A 25,223-nucleotide genomic window follows, 5' to 3' on the forward strand; every position below is an offset into this window, starting at 1 on the left:
GTGACCTAAAAATGGTAAAGTGGTGTTAAATGCATGAAAGAACAAGCCCCCCAAGCTACTCAGCAGAAATCCCAATAGCAGTTTTTAAGCTAGTGAGTCAAAAATGCTTTGCTTCACCACTCTCTGTGGCTTCCCCAACAGGTGGCATGAACTGGGCAATAACAAGGACATTGTGGGCCATACCTTAAAGCCCTACACCTCCAACACAAGCACAAGGCCTTGATCCACAGCCACAGATTCAGTTAATGGATCAGACCCATTAAAAAAAGTGAAACACTTGTTTCACTCCCTCAGAATTCCATTTGTTTCAAAACCCAAGACAGCTATCTCAATTCACAACAGAACAGCCCCAAGTACTACCACAGCAATATGATCTGTTACTTGGATGGACATAATTCGTGGTATCTATTCTGGAAAGTACTCCAGGTATCTTCCAGCACAGAGATAACAGAGATTTGCTAGGATGTATTCTGCCATGAGAACAGAAGCTCTACATAGCCTATTCCACCCCACAAGAATACTCTCTAGCCTGTGCTTGTCACTTGTCCACAGAAATACTCACACCAAAAACACATGCTCAATCAGCATTTGTGGCTGCAGGCATCTCAGCTCAAACGATGCATGTGCCTCATCCAGTCTCAGCTCCTCTTAGTCAACAACACGCCAAGGAGGAAAGAAAGGAGGTTGGGAACAAACAAGGTCACCAATGACACATCTTGAAAGTACTCCTCCTTTCCTTTTGCAAGGCTGTCCCCCCTGTGCTTTCACACTGCTTCCTGACAACAGAGTAGGCCATTACATTTTGTGCCTTTTAAATAAAAAAAAGAGGCAATAACCCCAGAGGCAGAGCAAACAGGAGAACACAACCCAGACTGAGTAAAGGATGCAGAGTGAGCCTTTGTGCCTAGAAGGCTGGACCCAGTAGTCCCCCAAACCTGCTCAGGTCCCCTGCTCTGACAGCTTCTCAAATTCTTAGCACTCCTCTTGATTAACTTTTGTCTTTCTAGTTGAGGGGAAATATCCTGTGGGACCCATTACACCAATTTCTGTGATACTGTACCTATGCTACTACAGCGTCCTACAGAACCTCCAAACTTCATAGGATTGAACAAATCAATCCCTAGAACATCCCCCTTGTTGTTTATAACCTGGTATGGCTGACAGCTATTGCCAAGAGTAATCAGAGAGGGAACAGCTATTGTTCTGTCTAGCTCATGCTCTTCATTGAATAATTAGCTGAATAATCCTCCCTTCAACTACTGACTCTTCAGGAGTTTTCTGCTTCTCCCTGCATTTTGGTTTGAGCTTCTGTTCAGCCAAATCTTAGACTTGAGAGGGCTCATACTGCTCTACTCCTGCAACAGTATTTCTTTCAAAACCAGGATTTTCAGAACAAAAACATATCAGCCTAGTCTAAGATTTACTATGCAGAGCACATGTTATTAGGATTATGGTGGAGTTAAGCTTAATCCTATTTATGTTAACACAGCTTTGTGTTCCAAAAAAAGGCCAGGTTTACCTGTACCTTGCAATGGGAAGAGCAGCTCTCTTACCTGAAGGGAGTTGGAGCCCAGATTGCTTCAGCTCCTAGGCACGTTATTGCAGGGTGTTTACATCCAAGTCACTCTGGAAGTCTTAACAGACTTTGCAGAACAGGAGAAGATTTTTAAAGCAAGATACTAGGGGCCACCTGCAGTTGTAAAGAATTTCCCAATTTGCAGGCGCTTCTGCTGACAAATTACAGGTTAGCACTTCAGTAAGCACAACACATCTCAGAGCAGGATTTTACTTTGGATCACTTATTCAGCACATACCCTGAAGAAGTGCCTCAGACCTACTAGTAATAGGGAAACAGCTGTGGAGGTCAGGAGCATGTATCTTTGTGCTTTCAATTGACAGCCAATGATACACAGGAGGAAAACACCCTTCTAGGGTCAGCACATTTTTCTCAGTGGCTGTAATCCCTTACTGATAATTACAGTTACCTGTCATTATCTAGTACTTTCCACAGGTGGAAGAAAAGCAGCAACTCTATTGCAAATCTCCTGCCAGTTGTAGGTGTCCTTTCTATTCTCATTTAACCAGCGCAATTCACCACCTGCTGCTTATGGCTCATGTTTCTCCCCTTTCAGCCATCAGTCCAGTCTGCCTGACAGTAAATATAGGCAGATCACAATACCTTCATATGCTACTCTGTCCTTTGTTATCAGTGCCATCTACATTACACTGTATACAGTTAATTTTCACCTCCTCTGAGATTATGGTATTGCACGTTTTGAAGTTGGCCAAATCTTCATTCTTGGACAAAATCATTGTTTAGCAGGCAGATGCCTTAAAAGGGCCTGACCTCCTCGCTATCATGTTACAGTAGACTCCCATGACACTGTCTGCTTCTAGGAAGAGATTACTTTCCTGTGTTCATTTGATGAATTTGTATCTATCCTTCTTGTTGGATTTACAGAATCAGCCTGGAAGAATAATATTTCTCATAATCTTTACGCTGCTTTTCCTTTATACCCTACAGACACTGCCCAAGCACCAGGTCTAACAAGGTCAACAGCCCTCATGCTATGAGGTTGGTCCCAGTATGAAAGGCATTTAGCGTCCTGTCTGTTCAGAGCACTGAATCAAATGTCTGCAACAGCAAAGCTCAAAGGCTAGCCTAATTGCATCAGGATGTAATGTTTAAGGCCTTGTATGATTTCTAAGCTTTCTGACATTACCTTAATTAGATAGGAACTGTAATTTTCCATCCAGTGTTCCTCTAGTTTGATTTTTTTGTTGTTTTTGTTTGAGAAGGCCTTTGTAAAAGCAGAAAATAAAAACTCACAAGCAAAGAAAATGTTTCTCTCTGCTCTCAAAGCCAGCAGCAGATTTATTTTTGTTCAGAATTGCTGCTTAAATGTGATTCAGGCTGTTTAATGTATTGAGATAGCTCCTGATACATCCAACAGTGAAAACCACCCAATTATGACCACAGTGATGCCAGAAAGACCATATGCACCCACAGGACTTCTCTTTCATAAAACACTTACTTTAAAGCAGAAGGTGTAACTTCATTCAAAATAACTTTTGGTCTGATGTGTATTTTTGAAATCTTCTATAAACAGCCTGTCTCAAGCACAGAAGATGCCTCAGTACAGCAACACAGTTTGGAAAAGGAGGCACCCATGCAACCTGGTGCACACCAGGAGACAGAAATAGTGTGTGAGCTTCAAAAGACTAGGAGCTCCTTAACCCTTCACCCATATCTGAGTGAAAACATGGACATTTCCAACACCCTAACATGTCTGGACAAGGATTTTTCACTGATTTGCTGAGACCCAGAAAGAAGGATTATCCTGAACTCTCCATTAAATTCTAGCCAGCACATGTTTTCTATAATTTCTAAGGTCAATTTCAAAGACTCAAGTAGCACAAACCTTTGGGAAGAGCAGCCCAACAATGCCCTTAACCTTTGCTGTTCTAGGCACACTGAGTTGCATTTTCCTCATCTTAATATAAACTGTTTCTTCGGTTCAGTGAATTCACTTCAAGCAGTAGCCATCTGTTTCTCTAGCCAGATTCAAGAATATAAAGGTCAGTCTTCTGCTTTCTGATCTCTTAGTCCAGACAACATTGAAACCACTGAGTCTGACCACCATTCATAGACTGTTCAGGATTGTGCAAAGATTTTAGAAAGCAAGTACCTGCAACTTTAGAAGGCTTTCGCCAGATCTTTAGAAATACTTTAGAGACATTCCTGTCATCCTGGGTGCTCAGAACAAATATAAAGGATTAAATCCTCTTCTCTGTACGCAGGTTTCTAAACACAGATCTCACACAGGAACTGCTTCTGCCATTCATTCAGAATGTCAGGATGGGGAGAACACTGTCTTCGTCTCCAGAGGGAGAAGAGCAGCAGTTTTTGCTCAAATCCTGGCAGTACTGCTGGGTTGAAATGACAGTTGCCTGTGGCATCCTGGCTAAACTACCACTTGTTACTGGGAGGGGAACAAGTGTCTGGTCTACTAAGAGAGCAGCTCACTGGCAGACTTTCAGATGCCAGCTCAAGTGCTGGAAAGTCTGTAAAGGATGAATTTTAGAGCTGAAGGTGTGTTTCACATGTTGCCTGAATGCAAACAATAGCAAGAATTTCCAGAGTGCCCAGCTATCCAGCAGGACATGTAATTTTTGACTGAAAAGTTTTCCACATCTTTCACAGTCTTCACCCATTAACAGGAACAGCTTACGTGTTAAACAGCAAGACCCAATTCCATTCAAACTCCCTAAATTCTTTCTACCATTTTGATTTTTACTTGTTGTTGCACAGCCAATAGATGTCATGCTCCATTCCAGAGACATACAACTTTCAGTTCAGGATGAAGTAATTCTTACCTGTGCCTATATATACTGCCATTTTATTAATTTAGTGTTGCACTTTAGAGTCCCTTTGGAAGAGCTTAGTAGATGCAAATGTATGATCTCTTTAAACAGTTCATGAAGCCAGCAGCACCACTCACATGTGAAAGACAGTTATGCTCAGTAGTTTGTTGCAACCTAATAATAACTAACCTTGAGTCTCCTCCCAAGAAACCGGGCCTAGGTGGGCAAATGGCAAGAAATGCATGTCTGACAGCTTTTTATCTGTGTAGAACAAGAGTTATTTAATTTGTGAGGAACAAAAGCCTGATGATTCCATTTTCCCTTTTAATATAAGAAAAATTTTCCTTCTATTGATCTTTTGCCAAGACATATCCTTGCTGTCAGACAGTGATCTCACTTGTGCCACCCATCTGCCAGATAGGGATATTTCTGTCAGTGGTATCCAAGTGCGCTTCTTTAAAACAGTAATTTTGCCTGTCACTTTCAAAACACCACACACAAGCATTCTCCCTGCAATTAATCTGTTTTCTACCTATACCTCCTTTAAATCTGATCTCCTGTTTGTAAAAATCCTGGAATTACTCACTATACCTTCCACATCCACAGTGGCAGTTCTGTGCACCCTTTTTATGTTCAGAAATCTGAAGATGATATCTGTTCCTTAAACAAATTCAGCATCACTGCAGGCAGCAACTACTCCAGAAGTCTAGCAGGTAGAAATTAATGTAAAATGAATCTTGCTAGAATGTGTTTCTTTGAATCAACAGTCAGACATCCACACCCCAAAATGTCACTGCCATCTGAAGTCAGGTTGCTGCTTCAGGGATAATTTCTGGCACTTTTCCAAGATGTTTTAGTGCCTCTGCATTTTCCCCAATCTGATATTTTGAGGCCTTTTTCTCACACGGGCAGTGTTTCTATACAAGCATACAGGCAAAAAGCTGAGCCGCAAGAGATCTCTTAGTGTAAACAGCCAGTACTTGGGAGCACATGATTCACCCTGAATTATCAAATGGTTCCACTACACCCAAATGTCTAAGGTCTGTCAAAACAAGTTGCACTGAGACATTCCCTGATGCTTCAGGAAAGAAAAGAAGCATTGTTCCTTATTTAGCAGAATGCAGTCACTAGCCCTGTACAGACAGGGAAAAGAAGCTTTGTGGAGAGACTGAGCACACAGTATGACTGAACAGTGCTTTTTGCAGGCAAGAACCTTTTGTATGAAGAAAAGGGGAAGGGACACCCAGTGAGGTTGCCTGGTCCAGCATGAAGGGCACTAAAGGCACATTTAAGACACAGACTCTGTTCCTCACTCTGCCAATGACTTGCTGTGAATTTGGCAGCCGACTTTACCTTTGTGTGCCTCAGTTTCTAGCTATAAAGCAGCTGTACTAATTTTTATGTTCCTTGTAAAATGCTTTGATAACAATAAATCTTTGCCTGTTACTGTGCAAATGCACTGTAATACACCCTGCCAAAGGACAGCCACTGCTCTGCAACCAAGTAACAGCCTGGCTTAGATATACAGTGAACCTCAAGCAGGGATTGAATCCTAACTGCTCAATTCCTAATCCTACATAACAGCAAATACATCCTTCCCTTGCTGATAGTCCTGTTGCTGGCCAGGCACAAGGGCTTTGAGAAAAATTGATAAGAATTCCTGCTAGAGCAAGCATTTGTCTGCTAAAGTACATCTCCATGTAAATCCAGGTGTGGGAAACCCCAGCTGTGTTTTCTGATGTCCGTACTTGAGGCTTAGCAGAATCACAATGCAGCAGCTGCCCAGCCTCTTGCAGACCAGACAGGCAACCTGGCAAGGTTCAGGTGGTTCTTCAGATCCCAGCCTTTCTCACTCTGGCCAAGCCTTAAACAAGTGTGCCTGACCATCCCATAGCTTTAACAGCATAGAACAGATGTAAAATACTAGTGGACTCATACCAAAACAAAGCTGATGTGAAATGAGACTTGGCCCTACTATGTGGAAAACAGCAGCATCCCTGAAGAGTGAAAGAGTATTCAGTGAAACCCGGGCTCTGAGGGATTCAGTACTACAGGGAGCATTTAGTTACAGGCTGGTCCTAATGGGCTGAACTGGACAAGGGAGACAGGAGTCAAACCAGCTCTCTTCATTGTGAATCCTATTAGCTATAAATAGCATTCATTGCAAGGAGACGGTGAGTGCAAGTTTCTCCTGCTAAGATCGCAGTAGCAGAGACATTTTCATCACAGATCATGGATATTACACCAAGGGGAAAAGAACAGCTGCCAGAACAAGACAGTAGCAAGTCTATACTGCCAGAAAATTACTTCGACCAGAAAAGCAAACCAAAATTGAACGCAGGTCATTTACCACAGCAAGGATTCAGATCTCACAGATACGATGTCATCTAATCACCTCAAGTCCACAAAGAGATACAGCAAACCTTGAAGAGTGAGGGTGAGGGAGAGAGACTGTACATGTGGGAAATCCAGGAAATACCTATTGCAGATGCCACTCAGCTAAGAACCCACTACTTTAGGGAAAATATTACATGAAGCACTTGGTGAGGGGGCAGGCAATAAGCAGCCTACTAGGGAGAGAACACAGAGCCCTACCCGCACTGCACCACTTCCTGCGTACGTACCGCTGGGGGGTAGCAGTTCTGACATAGCAAAATGCGTAGGTATTTCCCCGTGTAGACAGACCCTTTTGTGGTAACCTTGCATTTCACTTTGCTGTTGTTGGGAGACCCCGATTTCAAAACAATCTCTGCTTGGGCTCGTAAAAATTTCACTCTCTGGAGAGGAGCCAATCCCAGGCCTGTTGTTCAACATAATCTCAGAGGGAAAAAATAGCTATTTCAAATGACTCATTGCACACAAGCAACTACATAATTAAGATTGCCAGAGGAAATGATCTTCCAACCTGAAAAAGAGAAGGTATATTATTGTTAAAATACAGACACATTAATGTCTTGGAGCTGTCAGGCCCATTTCTGACACATTTCTGTGTGCCCCATCTGTTGTAAAGAACTGACAGAAGCATAAGCACGAATCTCAAGTAAACTGCATTTCCTCAAGGAGAGAGAACAAGCTGAGGCCACATGGACAGAGTCACCACAGGGGAGACCCTGCCCCCTATGGTTTCCTTGCATTATAAACTACTGCTTTTAGCAGCCATACATTCCCATGCCACCATCCAGCTGTGGGACTGAATTATTTAGCTGCCTCAGAGCAGGATAAGTCTCAATAAATAGCAGGAAAACACCTTCAAGGCAGGTTAGTCCACTAATGGGAGACGGACAGGAGCTGCATGATGCCCACACAAGTAGTTTGCTGCATTTCAATATTAAACAAAAGTCATCCTGATTTAGATGTCTGCAGGTGACACTGCCCACAACATATTTTGGCCAGGGACTCTGAAAGCGAAGGGAAATACACTGGCCTGAACTTGCAATTTACAGGGCCCCTTTAGCAATCTGTGATTATGTTCATCATGGAGAAAGCATCAATCTAACAGATGATCTGTGAAGCAGAACAAACATTAGCTGCACAAGGACCAACAATGCTGCGTTCTCCATCCACGCTCATCAGATAATGAGGCTGGCAGGGTGGCTTTCAGCCAGCAGGATGGACAGAGAGGGAAAAGAATGCAAAGGAACAAAAGAAACTTGTCTGTAGCATCTTTGTTGTATTGGGTAACTTTCCAGGCATGGATTATTGACCAAAGGTGCAATATAGAGACACACAATCAATATCCCTACAGAACTGGAATTATACCTGGCCTCTATGTCCCAAGCATGTGTAGGGTTGCACCTGAGCTCTGCACATACAACTAGGAGCTTGCTAGCAACTTACTTACTTGTGTATGTTAATGCACAGATTTGGAAAGTGCATCCTTCTATTTCAAGGTGTCTAGTCACTAAAAGAGCCACCTGGCCAGAAATTATGCTCTATCAAAAGAACAGACAATGTATCACCAAGGCAATTCCTGCAATACCCCAATTCACTGCTTTTATTAAATTAAGTCTGACGTTTTATCTTGAATCTGTTTTTATACCCAAACATTAGGTTTAGTAGCCACTCACTTCCAGCCTTCTAACATCAGTGCTACGTTGGGATCAGACACCTTGGGACACTCTTTCACATTCACAGACTTCTATAAATAAGCACCTAAGGTACAAAGAGATAGAGGAGGAAGTGTAGTTGGTGGATCAAAACAGAAGGCACAGAATTACGGGATTTCTCACTCATTTCCAACTGTGTCTGCGACATGATGCATGTCCTTGGCAAGTCACTTAATCTCTCTGTACCATAGGTTCTGCACTTGCAAAACTGATTTTAATTTTATTTCTGTTATAATGTGAAGTGTGTGATGTGGCAGAGATCCCAAGTGGGAGTCATGAGAGTGAATCAGTTTTTATTGTGGGAGAGGGACTTTTTTTCCACAGCTGAGCAGTCTGTGGTAAAACCAGACAGTCAGGGTGGGGTTAGCACTGAATGCAAAACTGTTCTTTGCTCCCATTATTAATTATGTTATTAATATACAGGTTACTATTAGCTTATGCCTGAGAAGGATCTGCTGCTCTCAAGCACAGGAAGTATAAACCTCAGCTAAACCAACACCTTTGCTAGCTAAAAATGAGACTGAGATACTCTGTGGAGGGGGGGATGGAGTATTTACACAGTTACGCAGAGCAATCAAAGGAGACCTGTGGCTGGCATGAAGCTGTGAGGCTCAAGTTTCATACCCACTTTGTTTTCCCTGTGATGACTGGTGCTGTTAAGCCCAAGAGGGATGTTCCATTTTCTGTGAAGAATGGAGTATGGGGCAGAACAGTCAGGTGGGAGCTGAGCTTTGCAAGGATGAAGAACACTGAACACAAACAAAAACAAGCTATGCGCTCTAAGAAAGAATAAAACACACCAAGAGACTATCCCTGCCACCAGGTGAGAAACCAAATAGCAGCCGCTGTTTGGTTTCAGCACAAGCCCCCACAATTTTCCTTCCTTTTCAGCTTACAGACAGGAAATCATGCTCCAGCATGGTCTGCACGATGCACAGCCAGGCAGTGGCTGCCCTGGCATTTTGTACTGAGTCTACAGAGAGTCCAACAGAACTAATCTTTGCGCACTCTGAAGAGGGAAGCTGATGGCAATATGCACTCTCCATGCAGTTACATGATTCCCATCTCTGGAATTTCTTAGTACTTCTCACTCCTTATTTTATGATTTATTAGTCTCCCTAACAGCAGAATAAGCACATGAAGAACACTTTTAAGATTAGATTTTCCTGATCAAGATGAATTTCAGTCCCCAAGAGATTCAAGCTACAGAACAAGATGGGAAAAAAAACCAGCCAGCCTGCTCTTTGTCAGCCTCTCCCAAAAAAAGTGCAGCCACAAAGCTGATTTATAGGTTTTCCAACAGCCTTCAGACATAGAGACTTCATATACTTGGGAGAGGAGTCAATTCTATAAAATAAACTGTGCTCCATAACCTTGCTGCAGTTTACATTATTTACCGGTACAACAGTAAAGCGCTGCAAAGAGAATAAAAACTCCAAGCTAAAAATACCAGCTGTAAAACAGCCACAAACTCTTCAAAAAACTATTGATTTGCAGACCCCTGGCTGAGCTGCCCCGTATGCCCTTCTGTTAGTAAGCAGCAATCCACCCTGAAATCTTGCTCGTTTTTCTCCTCTGTTCCTCAAAGCACTCAAAGCACTGGGACACATAGCAGTTCCTGAGAGATGCTGCACAAAAGCATGCTGCCTTGCCCCAGAAACGTCTGTGTGAGACTTGGGACATGCATTTACCTCCGTGAAGCCCTCCTGAAGAATATCCAGTAAATTCCCTCTGGCCAAACAAGCGAGCATTCTCCACAAGCCCACCGACAGGCGAGGGTCTCAGAGGACACAGGGCAGAGCCGCCAGCTCTGGGCACGACCTCTTCCTCCTCCTCCCAAAGACAAAGAGTTGGAGCTCATCAGGAACCGCATTCATAGTCCCATATGTGCAGCCTGTTACTGCACACTGATAGTTGAGCCAAAGTCAAGGCTTGCACTGGGCATGCTCGAGAGGGAGCTGCTGGGGGAGTAGCGGGAGAGATGTCATACCGTTCCTATAGAAACGCATCAGCTTACAAGATGCAGGCCCAGGACTGAGTTGGGGAAACATCTGAAACCCATTTCCAGCAGTCGTACTCACACAAAACCTGCTGCGTAAAAGAGATTTTCAAACCCACCAAACACAGCAAGCCCTGTATGGCGTGGGGGCAGGGAGAGACTCAAAGAACAGCAAATAGCAGATGCCTTGCTTAGCTAGAAAAGCAAAAGGCAAGATTGTAAGAGCTGCCAGCTTTAACTCTCAGTGGTCATTCTGCAGCCCCGAAGAAACAGCAGCATTGTCAGCAACCTGGTAGAGACAGGAAGCTGCAAACCAGGCCACAACACAGCCCGTAACATTTGCACAGTACTCGGCCCTGCTATAGCTGCCCTGGGAATGAAGTCAAAAGAAGAAAAAAGACAGAAAACTTTCAAACTAGAATTAAATACAATCCCAAGCAAATTTTCTGAATCAATAATAACTGCATTTGTTCCAGAAACAAGTATCAAATATCTCCAGGCAATCTCTCAAACTTCATCTCGCCTTACAGGAAATGCCCAGAAAAAGAAAAAAAAGAAAAATCTCTCAGAGTGGATGAAGACTGCTTCTGCCACGGGCTCTGGCTGCCAGTCCACAGAGCAACACTGCAAGTACTGCCCTGTGATATCAGACTGTGCCTTCAGATTTCAAAATATCTGGCCAAGCATTTCTAAGTGAGAGAGACATTTAAAAACAAACATGTTTTTCTGCCTAAGTATTGAAGCCTCTGGAGGAAAAAGCAATTGCATAATTTTACCATTTTACCCTGCCACATGCGGAGATGCAGCTAAAATACAGAAAGACAAGCAACAGGTAATTTCCCTCTGTAACCAACCCAGGTAACTCAAAAAGGAGTCAGCCCCCATGCCTCTATGACATGTTTTAAATTACTAATTCATGTTTGCCTTCCCTACTTTTCATAATTCAGCGGGAATTGAGATTTTTATGTTTTCATTAATTGTAATATGACATCTGTGAAGCAAAACAACAGATTACTGCGAGGCTTTGCATAAAGTCTTGTAAGCTGGCAATGCTGATGGTTAGTACCTTGACACAGTTTACTTCCGAGACTCAAAATGCCATTAAATAGAGAGCAATAAATATTTACCCCCATTGTTTGTGATGCAATCAAGTAGCTTATGGCTTTGCAATTTCAATAAAATTTCATAGAAAAACTGAATAAGTGGTTTCCCCATCAGACAGAAAGTGTCCTAATTTAGAAAAAAAACCAAAACCCACCACCAACAAAACACACTCTGAGCCTTTTCTGTGGACTTTATAATGCTATTCTTGACTAGTAATCTCAAAGAAAAAGTTATATTTATTATCTGTTTTTCAGTGCTACATAGTAAACATACATTCATAGAAGACCACTAATATTAACAGGTAAGGATGCTGAGGTCATCCCTCCCTACTTCAATTTCTGGAGAAAAAAAATTAACTCCAGATGTACTGAAGTAAAATCAAATGCACTCTGAATACACAGAGAGGCTGCAGATGGCTGCTAGGTGTTCTCTGATTGTTTTCATAATTTTTTTAATGAATTTGAGAGCAGATTAAATATTTTATGCTCATAATCCCTACAAGCTCTGGATATTCACCCTTGTCCTTTGAGGAGCAGAGAAGCCAAAGGCAGGCAGTCCCTAGCCACAGACTTTATACTGGAGACATAACCCAAATTTACAGGATTAAAAAATTAAATAAAAATAAGAATAAACAGTTAATCTGTTCAAATAGCATAAAAATGCAAAGCACAAACAGGATTTAAATGTAAAATGTACTGTTTAAATCATGATAAGATGATACACTGAAAACACCAGTTAATTTATCATGGTCCACCTCAGTGGCATTTAGTAGGTGCCCTGTTGCATTAGTGATAGGCAACAATGAAGCACTTTTAACACTTGTACTGTCAGGACTACAACACATTTGGGCAACAGCAGGATATAGAGACTGCCATTAAGTCACTGCTTGCCGTGCAACCTGCGTTTGTCCGTAGAGCTTGTATGTTAAGTCTTGGCAGGCATCCCTAGTTTGTCAGGGATGCAGACTGGCATTGTTCAGAAGTGGGACATGGCTATTTGATCATCTAAACTCAAACCAATTCCAAGGTCCCTGTACAAGCGCTCTGTGGCACCACCCCCAATTACAGATTAGCAGTCATATGAAATATATAACATATCCTTCAATCACAGTGTGCTGCCCATGCCATTGCATAGCAGGACACATTACACAGCGTGATGGTGAGGGGGCTGTCAGCCACATGGATTGAGCAGCTGGCTTTGCATATAAATCACACAAAAAGTCCTGGACTTCCTTTCAGAAGCATAGTGATGGATCTATATATGTATACCAGATAAAACAGCCAAATGTTGTGTAGAGAAGGGCACTTTCTCCTAGGCCAACCAAATACAGCAAAGGACAAAAAACCCCCATGTAGTTATTAGTACCGGGAAGCATTTCTCTCACCCCTACTCCCTATACCCACATTTTCCGGCACAAATCAGAGGACCTAAAGCCAGAGGTGTCACCCATAGGACAGTAGTGCCATCCCTGAAAAATGCAGAAATACTATCTCAGCTGAACATATTGGGGGAACTGTGAAGAAGTTGGTTTGGCTTGGAAAAACTATTTAAGCCAGAAGCCCTACCGTGCATGCCTTTTTGGATCAACCAAGAAAGTTGGGACTGAAGTCTGAAATTCAGGTGGTTACTTTCAGTGCCATATCCCTGTTATAGAGCTTCTACCTACTAGAACACCAATACAGCAAAAGGCAAAGTGTTCTCATTATACATGCCACGTTCAGGTACAGGCCTGCTCGCAGTATGTTTTCCATCAGAGATTTTGTCATCAAAGATTTGCTTCTACATGGGGTTTCTTATCTTTGAAACAGAACTGCCTCACTTTGATGTCGTCAGAGAATAGAAACTAGGCTATTTCTGATGGTTAGACTGAGCGGCAGAGCATGCTGAGCCATTCTTCTGTTTATTGTGGTAACACAAATGTATCTTGGGTGTATGTGTGTGCTGAAAATACCTTTTACATATTAAATGCTAGTTCTCCCATCTTTGTGTTTCACTCTTAAATGTGAAGCTTCTCGTAGCAGGCATATTTTTCTTTCAGTTTTATAACATCATAATAGATGCCTTTGAATGTTATCTTTGCAAGAAGCAAAAAAACCAGCCTGTCACTAAAACGAATGCTTCATAATTCTCCCTGAAGATGATTCCAAAATGAAGAGCACGGGGCAATGGTATCAAAAGGGTGTCTGCATCAACTGTTCCTGGTGTGAGTGACCTTCAAAACATATAGGATGGTAGTTTGGTTGGTGTCATTGCCCTCTCCTGGCCAGTTTCAGCATAACCCTAACCCTTGTACTTGCCCCTGTTGAATTCCGGGCAAGGTACATAACAAAGCCCTGTTACTGCTCCATTTCCTATTGTTGTGAAGAGACTGTCGTCGTGTCACAGCAGCACCACGAGTATCAACACATCTTTCCTTCAAGACTTCCATCCAAGGATTTTAAGGCACTTCATCAACATTCTCTGTTTCTCTAATTAGCTCTTGAGAAAGAGAGAAATATCAATGGCCACAGTTCAGCTCTTGCTAATAAAATTTTGGTTGGGGAAATAACAGCAAGTGAGTCTGATTCAGAAACAAAGGCTGTAAGGCTTGTGAAGCCATGACTGCAGTAACAGCAAAAAGAGCTGCCTAATGCAACTAATGCCTTTGTTTCACTGAGTGTCCCCTCCCAACCTCCCCATCAAGCATCCAGAACAGAGGTCAGACACAAAAAGGACTCCTGGAAACTCACAGAGGATGCTGCAGGCTGTGGTGTGTTTCGGGGCACCACGTCCATAAGAGTTCCCATGCTGGATGCCACAGCTCAGCTCAGTGCCAAGGGGAATGTACCAGCACTCCTTCCCCCTTGCAGCCTGAGGGAGAGAAGCAAAGGTATTCAATAAAAAGGAAAGAATTTTCTTAGTGGGAGAACAGACTTACCAATGAAATGTCTGAATATAACTAAAACAAAGGAGGAAAGTTGCCACCTTCTTTCATTGCCTGTAGGAAATATATCTACAGGCTACAGTCTTAGGGCAATTTACACATTTTTGTATTTTCTTCCACGTGTAAAGTATGTCTGGTGGACAGAATTCCCCTGAAACGCATGTAAAAAAAGATTCCTGATTACATTGGCTTACACTGCACATAGGATCTAATTATCTCTCCTAATTTGTGGAGGGGAAATCCAAATTCAACAGAAGTCAAATATGCCAGCCAAAGCTGTACTGGTCCCTAGTGTCAAATATTCAGGGTATTACTTGATTCTGTGCATTTAGCCTAGACATCAAAGATTCATAAATAATTTTAGGAAACAATTCCACATACTGACACTTATATTTAGGAATTTTCTGGTAATCTATATTTTCTTTGCTTAGTCTTCCTTTAGAAGTCTGGAGTGAAGTCTTGTGAAAGGAAGCGGGGGGGAGTTCGGAAGAGTTAACAGAATGGATAATGGCAAGATTCCTTGAGAAAGACTGAATGACAGTAGGAATTGCTCGTTTTAATAATCATTTAAAGGTGGGCAGGAGTGTAACCCTTAGGCAGATGGTCACTGTTATCTTGGTTGTGTCATCCTGGTACATCTCTGGGGACCAAAGGTCAGGGGTAGGACAGGACGGGTCACGGAGGCAGAGCCAAGGCAGGTTACTGCATCTGCTCAGGGTGGAGGCATTTGGGGGCCCGTTCTGCAAAGCAGGGCTGAGAGCAAGTGAGCAGGGAGGCCATGAGGTGTGGGGCAAGGACCTGAGGCCTCGTAGGGGCCATGTGGCCCCAGGTGTCTCCGGTTTGGAGCGTGGGGATCCCCAGGAGCAGGCCTGGCTGGGGGAGACCAGGGTATGGGGAACAGCAGGCCCGGAGTGGGGGGCTGGGGTTTCGGGAACGGACCACCATCCCCAGCAGCAGTGTGGTCCCGGGGGGCTGAGGAACCCCTGGGGAAGGGGTGGCACAGGGAAAACCGAGGGCCCCGCGCCGTGGGGTGCCGGGCCCGCCCCGTCAGGGCCCCCCGCCCTGCGGCCCTACCTGCGCCCTGCGCGGGCGGGAGGGTGCAGGCCCGGCCCGGGCCCGGCCGCGGCGCGTCGCCGCTTGCCATGGGGACGGGGGCGGGACAGGCCGGCCCCGCGCAGGCCCCGCCCGGCCGCACCGGGCCCGCCCGCAGGCGGGGCGGGCCTCAGGGCCTGGGAGCGTGCGGGGGGAGCCGGCGGTCAGCAGCTAGCGTGCCGGTTGTTTGCAGCAGCGGCAGGTCCCCGGCCGCCGCGGTCAGAAGAAGCGCGAGGAACCCGCCGGCCGGCCGGGCCCAGGCCCCGGCTCTGCAGGCGCTCATCCGGGGCCGCGGGTGCACCCCCAGAACCCCCGCCTAGAACCCCAGTGCAGCGAGCGGGCAACGGCCTCCCCCCGAAGTGCAAAGTTATTAGTTAAAACTAAAAATTAGATCTTTAATGTTCAAGGAACGTTTGATACATTAACCCTCATTTAACACCTAGACATAAGAACCTCAGGAAATGCAGGAGATGCGCTGTTGGAAGCTTTTAATATTCAGTGCAAAACCAAGTCCTTTACAAGAACGCTTATTGCAGAACATGTGGCTTTCACATTTTATCTATTTGAGGCCTGGTAAACAGGCAAAACTAGTGTACTACTCCTGTTCCTGTGCAGAGCATTTGATTATCTCTAAGATACGCTATACTTCAGAAACAACACCAAGTACTAGCTAGGTATGGAAGCTGGAGCTCCTTAGGGAATAGGAGATAAACTACCATTCCAGGCTTTCAGGCACTCATTAAAAGAGAGTTTCTACTGTAGCTCCCATGCATTCAGAATACAAAAGGGCTGATCCACAAATCAACAGAACTAAGTGACGTGACTATGTGAAAGCAAGTTCCTCTGAGCCAAACCCAGTCCTACCTATGTCTGCAGCAAAACTGGTTTAACTTGATGGATGTGCACATTTACACCACTCAGGGCCCAGGAGCTTGACCTTAGCATCTGCCCAGCTTACTGTCCCCCACCCCAGCTCTCCTGCTGAGTGAGGAAAAACTTCAGTACCACACAATGTGCATGCCACTGCAATAATGGGCTGTTTCACTTTAATTAAATTGGTTTTAAAAATGACCTGTTGTCTAAAAAACCTCCCATCTCCTGAACTACAGTCCATATTTAATTATGTTTCCAAAAAAATCCAGTTTCTTCCTATGATGCAGAGGGCTTGACTAGAACTGAAGCCAGTGTCCCTTTCTAGCTCTTGTACCACTGATTCAGTGCAAGGAGGTACACAACTGCTGCCCATCATGAACCAGATCTGACAGCTGGGCTAGCAGAAGTGAGTGCTAGAGTGTCCCATGACTCCCTGACACACTCTTGTAAGTAAATCCTGTGCCCATTCAATCCTCCTCAGTCTAAAGGACAGGTTTTCATGCTGGGCATGGAGTACAGAAAAGAACTTGGAGGAGCAGAAAGAGGAATCCTTGGCACTCAAAAGAACCGGCCCTTCCAATAACATAATGCTGTACCCATTATAAATGAAGGGCCTTCTGTTGCAGACCTTACAATAGCCCCACTGAGGTCAGCTGGATAGCATGGGCAAAAAAACCCTTTTCAGGTAGAAAAATATACTGTATCCATTATAAAAAAGGGGCCTTCTCCTGCAAATGTTACTCTGGCCTTACAATAACCCTGCTGAGGTCTAATGGATAGCACGGGCAAAAAGGTAGAAAAATTGTAGGATTGGTCCTCAAAACACTTCCATCTTAGCAAACACTGCCCGTATCAGCTTTATTTTTTGTAATGAGCAGGAACTCCTTCATGATTTTTAGATTTAGCTGAGCCATAATATGCAAAATTATGTATGTTTATAAAATGTACCAGGATGTCCGTTTTTAAACACTGGCAATAAACAGGTTGTCCCACGATCTACATTTAGCTATGCAGACCATTATTTAGGAACAGAATGTGCCAAGCATTGATTTAGTGCCTGAAGATACTGCTTGGAAGCCCTGTTCAACTGCCATTGCTGCAACTGCCAAATTCAGACCAGTGGCAGAAGCCTTTTGGACAATTACTATACTTGCATTACTAACACTATTTTAAAGCCATAAAAAAATTCTGAAAGGTGTATCTGGGAGGGTTAGCAGAAAACACCACATGGTGTGTGCTTTATGTCACCAGGTTTCATAACTAAGGCTGACAGTACGAAATAAAAAATGGAGGAAAAGTCCAAAACCCTCTCTAAAGTTGGCCAGGATTCATATCCAGTACCTCAGGCATGCAGACAGCTGCTGTACTCTAAGAACTGGATAACTGCCCTAAATATAGGCCTTGCAGTTAAATTGTGAATTTTCCTTATTTCACTTCCAGTCAGAGCCAAGAGCTCACTACTCACTTCTGTGCATGTTGGGGTAGGGATGCATATCTGTACAGCCCTTCAGTGAAAGAAATTGTTCTGTACCCCTCAGTTAATTGTGCATTTCCGGCCTTGGTTTTAGTGTGCTGTGCATAGTTATAGAACACTGCTTTTTGAGAAAACGGGATGCACATAGTGCATGACTGCAGTTGCAGTGGCAGGTGTTGGAGGAAGACGTTGCAGTAGATACTGTTAAAGGTTTCATGCCATTTCTTCACAGTGTCATCCACATGTCATTCTGCACATTGCAGAATTTTCTTAACACTGGCATAAAATCCTGTGGCAACATCTTCCTTGTCCCTTGAATCCTGTATGTCATGTTCCCAAATCCATCTGCAGAGCAGCACTCAGCTGGTCCTGTGCCACAGCAGGAACTTTCTCACTGAAGCTCTGAGCTGTGGTTTTAGCCTTCATCAGCCAAGGAGCAGCTCTGCCTTCTCACAGTGCTGAGAAGAGACGGGTTGCCAGCTTCAGAGCCAACTCTTCCAAGGTGAAGAGGTGTTTTTTGTCAGCAGAATCAGATAGGAAACTACTCATCGTGTGAGAATAAATATGTCTGTGTCCTCCAAAGAGAAATGCAGGTGGAAGACATAGCCTCTCTGCACTTTCTCAGGGAGAGCTGATGTGTCCATGAGGTTATCTTGCATCTACTGCATCTCTAAGTCTGTGAAATCCTTTTGCTGCTGAAGGAGGAGGGGACCACCAAGCCTCTTATACCAGGGTCCCATTCTTACTGTCATATTTCAGCCTGGGCCGGGGGAAGTTGAGCGTGGCATACTCTGTGGCATTCTGCATTTGTAAGTTCTTCACCTCTGCTGCAGAGCGCTCCCGGACCTTGGTGAACACTTGGATGTCTGCGTAATGAATGCTGTCATCCTGCTTCACGCTCTTGGGCTTACTCACGGTGGCGTAGACAGGAAACTCCAGGACATCTTCGTACGTTGGACCCTTTGGGGAGAAAGAGTTCTGGAAGGTCAGGTCCCAGGGCTGCTGCCACAGATGCCTTCCCCAGACCAGGCAGAGTCACCCTGCACACTGCTCCCAGCACCATCCAGCCCTCTGACACCTCAGGCTGTGAGAGAGATTTCATCCTACTGCTTCCACTGCACTTTAGGGGAAAAAAATGGGCCCGCATCACTGTGCAGCAATGCACATTGTTCCCACAAGCCATTAAAGCCTATACAGGATGAGACGATTCACGGCTCTGAATAAGCTGCCCCATGTCCTCCCAACCCATCTATCCTAGGAAGCGGTGGTCAGCGCTGTCTTCTCAATACACAGTTAGGAAAACAACTCTGGGAAACTGTTTACCTTCCTGCCAGGCTGATTCTGTTGGCTCTCATGTCTCACATTAGTTCCTGAAAAAGAAACACCAGTGGATCAGGTTAACACAACTGTTTATTGTTCCACCTTTGAATGCAGAAATGCAGCATCTGGCCCATGGGCTCTACCCACTGGACACAAATCAAATTTCCACCTCATCTGACACCCTCAACCCTAATGCTGTCTGTGAGGCCTGCCTCCAAGAAGAAAGCCTGGGCTTGTTTCCTTGGAAAAAATAAGGTTTCCCAGGATGACAACATGCTGTGGACCGCGATGTTCTTGGCAGAACCTAGGAGGACAGACACAGCACAGAGAACCTCCTTGTCAGCCCCTTGGAGAACTCAGATCCAGTTTTAACTTTGTTATTTCCTTTGCTGCCTGGCAAACATATTTTGCCCAGCATGGTCCAAAGGCCACAGGGCTACTTAGGGAATGCACTTTATTCTGGGGGACTGATGTCAGATGGATGTTTGCAGCTCTTACAGGAGTTTGATGCAGCTTCTGCTATGCTGCCACTTGAGAGTACTCATATGTGTTTTGATGTGAGACTCTGGTATTTTAAAGATACTGCTGAAGTCCCTTACCTCCCCCTTGCCAAGTCCCATAGCACATCACACCCCTTGCTTTAAGTTTTAAAGAAATCTTGCCTCTTGCTTCTACCAAACTTCTCTTGAGGAAGGTTAGGTACAAAAGAGTATAGGAGGGGACCTCAGCCTCAGGGATCCAATTCACAGTCAGCACTGACTGATGTCAGCTAACCAGGGGCTCAGTCACTCTACCTCTTCTTGTCCCCTAAAACGTTTTCACAAATCCTTACCTTGCTTTTCTTTCTTTCTTTTAAAAGGCGAAGGGCAATTCCTGAAATCAAAGAGAGATGTCAGCCCTGAGAAGCCTCAGCCTCTGCTCTCATAACATGCAAACCGAAATGCACCACCCCAGGGTACCACATCTGTGGGTAATGAGAAAGGCCCAAGAAGTGTCTTAGAGAAGAGCTATGGAGCCAAGCCAGAACCTGAGCGACTCTTGCAGGGAGAAGGTCCAAAGGGGAGATGTGGGGATGTGTTTCCTTCTTCTGTGACACACCTACCATACCCCACAGACACCCCCAAGTCTCGTTGCCTTTCAGCCCTACCTGGCTGTCCAATATGCATATGCATCAGAGTGAATCAGAACAGATTTCACTGTAGTTTGGCAACTACATTTCCACAGCAGTATGATCAAGGACGCAGAGTGCAGGGCATGATCTCAATTGGCCTTCTCTTAGGGCCAGATGCTCTGATAGCCCTCTACCCTGCACTTTGGCCACCCTGCCCAAGGAGCAGCTGTGCACAGACCTTGTGCTAATTTAGTGTTTCAGACGGTTTTCCTGTTCTCAGTTTTCCACTTAAAACACAACCAAATCAAACAAGCTATGCACTTAATAAAGCCAAGCTAAACCCTGATCTCGGCTGTACCTGTGTGACCAGAAAGAGACAAGCCAAACACAGCTATGTTGCAGCCATGGAATGAAGAGGAGCCAAATTCATTCCAGCTGTTAACAATAGAGCCAGGAGCTGAGCTCCTGCAGGCTGGTGCTGGCAGGGGTGCACAGGCTGTCTGGCAGAGCACAGACATGTCACATTCTGGGCCAGATGCATGAAGGAAATGTTATCGTTGCATTGCACTCGGAGGGCTGGAGGAGAGCAGGTGCCAGCCCTTGTATGGCTCCTCCTGCGTACGCATGTCCAGCTGGTACTGGCCGCCGACCAACACAGCGTGTAGCTGAGGGTCTCACACGGGTCTGTGTCTCTGCCGCAGCACAGGCAAAAGCTGAAAGTGGGCAGCTAGTGCTTTTAATGGGGCTATAGAGTTACCAGATGGTTCCCAAGTAACATTGTATGTCCCGCAGCCTGTGCATTTGCCAGACAGTCCTGCCACAGGCAGGAACAATGCAGAGGCAGAGCTCTGCCTTTGCTGGCTTTTAGAGGCAGCTTCAGTGGGCGAGTGAGCAGGACAGTGTGTGTAGTAATGCCTTTGGCACTGTAATGGCAAAACAAAAAAAGCATGAATGCAGGCAAAGAACTTGGAGACCTTCAAAATGGTCAGTAATGATTAACCAGACTTGCTAGACCTGGGAACTCAAAGACAGCTTTGGGGAAGGCAAGGTGGCCATGTGCCTGTGCAAAAGGATCCAACACTGCTTCTCATGACTCTGCTGTGGTCTGCCCCACAGAGGCACCAACGGCCCTGCAGTCCTTGACAGACAAAATCTGGGGGGCTGCCCCCAGGAGTTAGGGGCCTAGCTTAAGGCAGCACTGCTTTGTCTTGCAGTGGTTCTCAGCTTCCTCCTCCACTGTCTCTATGAGCTTGCAGGGTCTCCAGGGCCCTCCTTGCCAAGGCTTGTGTGCTAGAGCACTTTGCTGCTTTACAGCATTCAGGCAGTTGTACAATGTAATTAAAATAGCACCATTTGAAGCAAGATCAGCAGGGTCCCCATCCTCTTTCCTGTGAGGTAGGCTGCAGTATCAGCTTTCCAAGCTGCTCTTGATTGTTTTGGTTGCCTTCCTTTGTAGAGACAGCATTAGCAGCCAGTGTGTAGGCTGGATCTATTCTGAGGCTGTCTGCAGGCTAATCACACCGAGGCAGGAGACTTCCCAGCCTCAGATCTGTGGTAATTAGAACGGATGTGGCAAGGGAAACAAGAGCAGGGCAAACCTCTCCCCTGGTCTCAAAACCAGGTCAAACATGTTGTAACTAACTCACAGCCTGCTAGAAGCACATTGTATTCTACATGACAGCACACATGTCGCTGCTCCTATATTGCTTCCTCCCCTTTCCCCATGTCAATGCCGACTTGATTTCTGCACTACAAAAGCCTGCTTCACAGTGGGTCCTAAATTTTGGCATCTTTTGCTGTCCATGCACACCAGAGGCCCTGAGTACTAAACCAAGTGGTGAGAATACCTGGGGCCTGCCCTCCGCAGGACCATATTTGCAGAAGTACCCAGACCTGAGGGCACGCTTTCCTTCATCAGTAGCTTTCTTCTGTGAATAAATTTGCTGTAATGGCTTTTCTTTAAAGACTTCAGGAACCTCCTCAGTCTCTTGCTCTTTGCTCTGTCTCCCTTAGGGCTCGTGCTTTGGTAGGGATCATGACAAGGATCTTCCGTCCAGGAGAAGGTGGGTGCCTACCCCCTCTGAGCCCTTTTGTAAGTCTCAGCTTTACTTAGGAAGCCCAGCTCTGTGCTGACACAGCTGTGGTGCTGAGAAAATCAGAAATAAAAGCAGTATAGGTGCCTGGAAACACCTGTACTAAAATTAAGTACCATTTTTTCCCTCTGTCAACAAGGCAAAGCTATGAATCATGCAAACTTCTGCAGCGGGGCTTCAGTGCACCAGTCTGCTCTTGATTGTGGTCCTCTGTAGGTGTCTCCCAAGCCCACGTTACTAACAGCATGTTCCGGTTTGCCTTCCTCTCTCCTTGCTCAGAGCCCATTTGAATAGCTTGTACAGCACAGGGACAGCCTGGGAGCCTGAGCCCTTCTTTACCCATGTGTTTCCATGTACAGGACAGGGGATGATGCTCCTGGGGAGAGAGCTGTGCTTTCTCCTTGCTGCACAGCAAGGAGATGTTAGCACTTGAGTTCCACAGGGGTACTGGGGTCAAAAGGGTCTTTGGCCAGAGCTTTGTCCTCTGCTGCAGGAATCAGCCAGAAGGTAGTAGTGACACCACCAGCAGAAATACCATCCCAGATTCTTACTTTCCATGCAGCCTCTGGGAGAAAATCAAGCGGGACACAGGACTCCTGGTCCAGTAGCCTTGGGGGAGCAGAATTTGATATTGCCCCAGAGAAGCCAGCGTGCCACCACATTGCTCCAAAAGCTGCTCTCCTGCCTGGCCCTGCATACGAGTGACCTTCAGATTCTGGTTTATACTTCCTTGTGGAGGCATAAGTGTTTGTGCATGGCCTGGCACTGTCTGGACATGAAAGTGCCACCACAGCATTTGCTGTAATGGTGGTGTTTGTACTCCGGAGTCTCTGGCTTTGCCAGTCTGCACTGTGGCACAGCTCTCCCTGCCACGCAGCATCAGTAGCATGCCAGGCAACTGCAGGTCTGCTCAAGCGAACCAGCCTGTGCCCCAGACATTCCGTGATCAGGCCCTTGTCTGCTGCAGTAATGAAGCTGATGCCCTAGGTGCCTCATTTACCCTCTGCCACAGGGTAGAGGAAGTAGAAAATGGGACTTTTTGGGGGGGACACGTCAAGAACCAGCCTTCCACCTCCCACCTCCAGCTCCTGTTCCTAAATCCCAAACTCCTCTGCGCTCCAGCTCAGGGCTCAGGTTGGAAGGACCTCGGTGTCCTGCACCTCCTCCTCTGCTTCAGCCACTAGGTGATGCTGTGCCTCTTGTAATTATTAAAAAGCGCTGATGAATTTCCAAGACTTTTAACAAATGCAGTGTTGGAGAGAATGTCCTCGGCGCTTCATCTGACGTTCATGGGTCTCCCCCTTGTACCACGCTCAGAGCCGAAAATATTTCCACTTGGCACCGAACGATGGTCCGCCGTGCCCTTTTTCTGTAAGCAGGAGGTCCGGGGCACAACATGAGCCAGGAGGGATTAAACTGTCATCCTTCCTCCCAGGGAGAAAGAGCAACAACATCTGAAAAACGTGGCCAGGATTTCCCAAGCGCAAATAAAGTCCAGACAGACGCAGGCAGGGAGAGGGGCCGGAGGAGCTGAGAGAGCAGGATGGGGTAGCTGACCCACCAGCCCTCAGTGCCACCACCACTGCCCCACGGCCCCCTCCCTGCACTATGCCAAGGGGACACCTTACGGTGTCTACCTGGCCGGAGACCACTGGGGCAAGGACAGGGATTTTAACTAGATCCTTCCTAGAACTGAGCTATTCTCAGCTGCTGGCATGGCTGCGGGAACCCAAGCTGCCAGTCCCAGGAGGTGCCACAGCTCTGGGCTGAGAGATGGGAGCAACAGAGCCCCTTCGCCTCCCCCCCACGATGCCTTTGGCAGGCAGGGGCTGCCCCAGCCTCCCGCCCCCGCCGGCACCTGCACAGCAGTGACCCAGGGCCCCTGCTCGCTTGCTCTCCGTTTCTGTGTGAGCTGGCGAGGTGCAGGGCTGAGAGCGAGGCGGGAGCCCTGGCGAACCCAGCACTGGGAAGCAAAGCTTGCAAAGTCCACTCAAACTTCCGCTCGGGCTGCCCCGAGTTTCGTTCGCCATCCCCGTACCTGGCGGATGCCGTACTCACCACGGTCGCCCGCAGCTGCAGAGATTGCCCATGTCGCTCCTTCCTCCATGAAACAGAAGCGTCTTCTGGACAGGGAGGGCTTGTATTTCCTGGTTCCTGCTCGGCCCCTGGCTATTCCAAGGGAGTGTCTGGCAGTGTCGGATTTCTCTCCATCGCCGCAGTGACTCTCTGCTAGGCCCGTGCGTGCCATCTACCGGAGGGCTTGCCCTGGGCTCTCTGTGCCCCCGGGCCAGCGCTCACTTCTTGCTACTCAGGGCGGAGAGGGCAAGGAAGCAGCGAGCCGCCAGGCCTCAGCCCTGGGGCTAAAATTATGATTTGCACAGGGGGTGTCCCTCCGCTATCCCTCTCTCCCACCAGCGCCGTCCTGCTGATGCCAGCAGTGATGCAAAAGAGGATGGAGGAGGGACTTCAAATGTTCCTGAACAAAGGGAGAAACACCAGGGTGGGAGCAGTCAGTGTGCTGTTCCTGCTGTTCATCATTGCCTCTCAAGCAGGATGTCAGAAAAATGCGTGGCATGGGCTGGCATCATCCGGGGAAGAGAGCGTATCTTCTTGGGAGGGAGGTGGTGCCCCACTGAAGGTGAGAGCAGGCTTGCAGGTCTACTCTCAGCTGAGCTCTAGCGCTGCTGCTTCTGCTGCAGGCAGAAAGGCATATGCAACCTCAGGGACGTTACTGAGAATCCATTTTTTTTAAAGCTACCTAGA

The 25,223-nt window shown here is 46.2% G+C and overlaps 2 protein-coding genes across 5 annotated transcripts in view; both read right to left on the bottom strand.

Annotated features, from left to right (window-relative positions):
- Positions 1 to 15,655, bottom strand: part of DIXDC1 (DIX domain containing 1) — a 45,507-nt gene extending 29,852 nt beyond the window's left edge. The window contains exons 1-2 of one of the 2 annotated variants that reach the window (XM_069787972.1): positions 15,572 to 15,655; positions 14,304 to 14,424 (exon numbers count right to left, since the gene is read on the bottom strand). In XM_069787972.1, the coding sequence (XP_069644073.1) occupies positions 14,304 to 14,360 (57 nt within the window). In that variant the 5' untranslated portion in view covers positions 14,361 to 14,424; positions 15,572 to 15,655. Of the gene's footprint in view, positions 1 to 10,162; positions 10,401 to 14,303; positions 14,425 to 15,571 lie in introns of those variants that run through there. The other variant, XM_009914871.2, reaches the window with a different exon arrangement.
- Positions 15,656 to 16,060: 405 nt separating this feature from the next.
- C7H11orf52 (chromosome 7 C11orf52 homolog) lies at positions 16,061 to 24,896 on the bottom strand. Of its 3 annotated transcripts, XM_069787985.1 has the most exons (5): positions 24,519 to 24,639; positions 22,215 to 23,829; positions 20,089 to 20,129; positions 19,260 to 19,306; positions 16,061 to 18,896 (listed from the first exon to the last, which is right to left on the bottom strand). In XM_069787985.1, the coding sequence occupies exons 2-5, from the start codon at positions 22,280 to 22,282 to the stop codon at positions 18,660 to 18,662; spliced, it is 393 nt and encodes a 130-aa protein (XP_069644086.1). In that variant the 5' UTR covers positions 22,283 to 23,829; positions 24,519 to 24,639; the 3' UTR covers positions 16,061 to 18,659. The 3 variants fall into 3 exon arrangements, with proteins under 3 accessions (XP_069644086.1, XP_009915555.1, XP_069644085.1); XM_009917253.2 differs by lacking the exon at positions 22,215 to 23,829 and having other exon boundaries at positions 24,519 to 24,700; XM_069787984.1 differs by lacking the exons at positions 20,089 to 20,129; positions 22,215 to 23,829 and having other exon boundaries at positions 24,519 to 24,896.
- Between the last annotated feature and the right edge of the window lie 327 nt (positions 24,897 to 25,223).

This window comes from Haliaeetus albicilla, chromosome 7 (assembly GCF_947461875.1).
Source record: "Haliaeetus albicilla chromosome 7, bHalAlb1.1, whole genome shotgun sequence".
Classification (NCBI taxonomy): Eukaryota; Metazoa; Chordata; class Aves; order Accipitriformes; family Accipitridae; genus Haliaeetus; species Haliaeetus albicilla.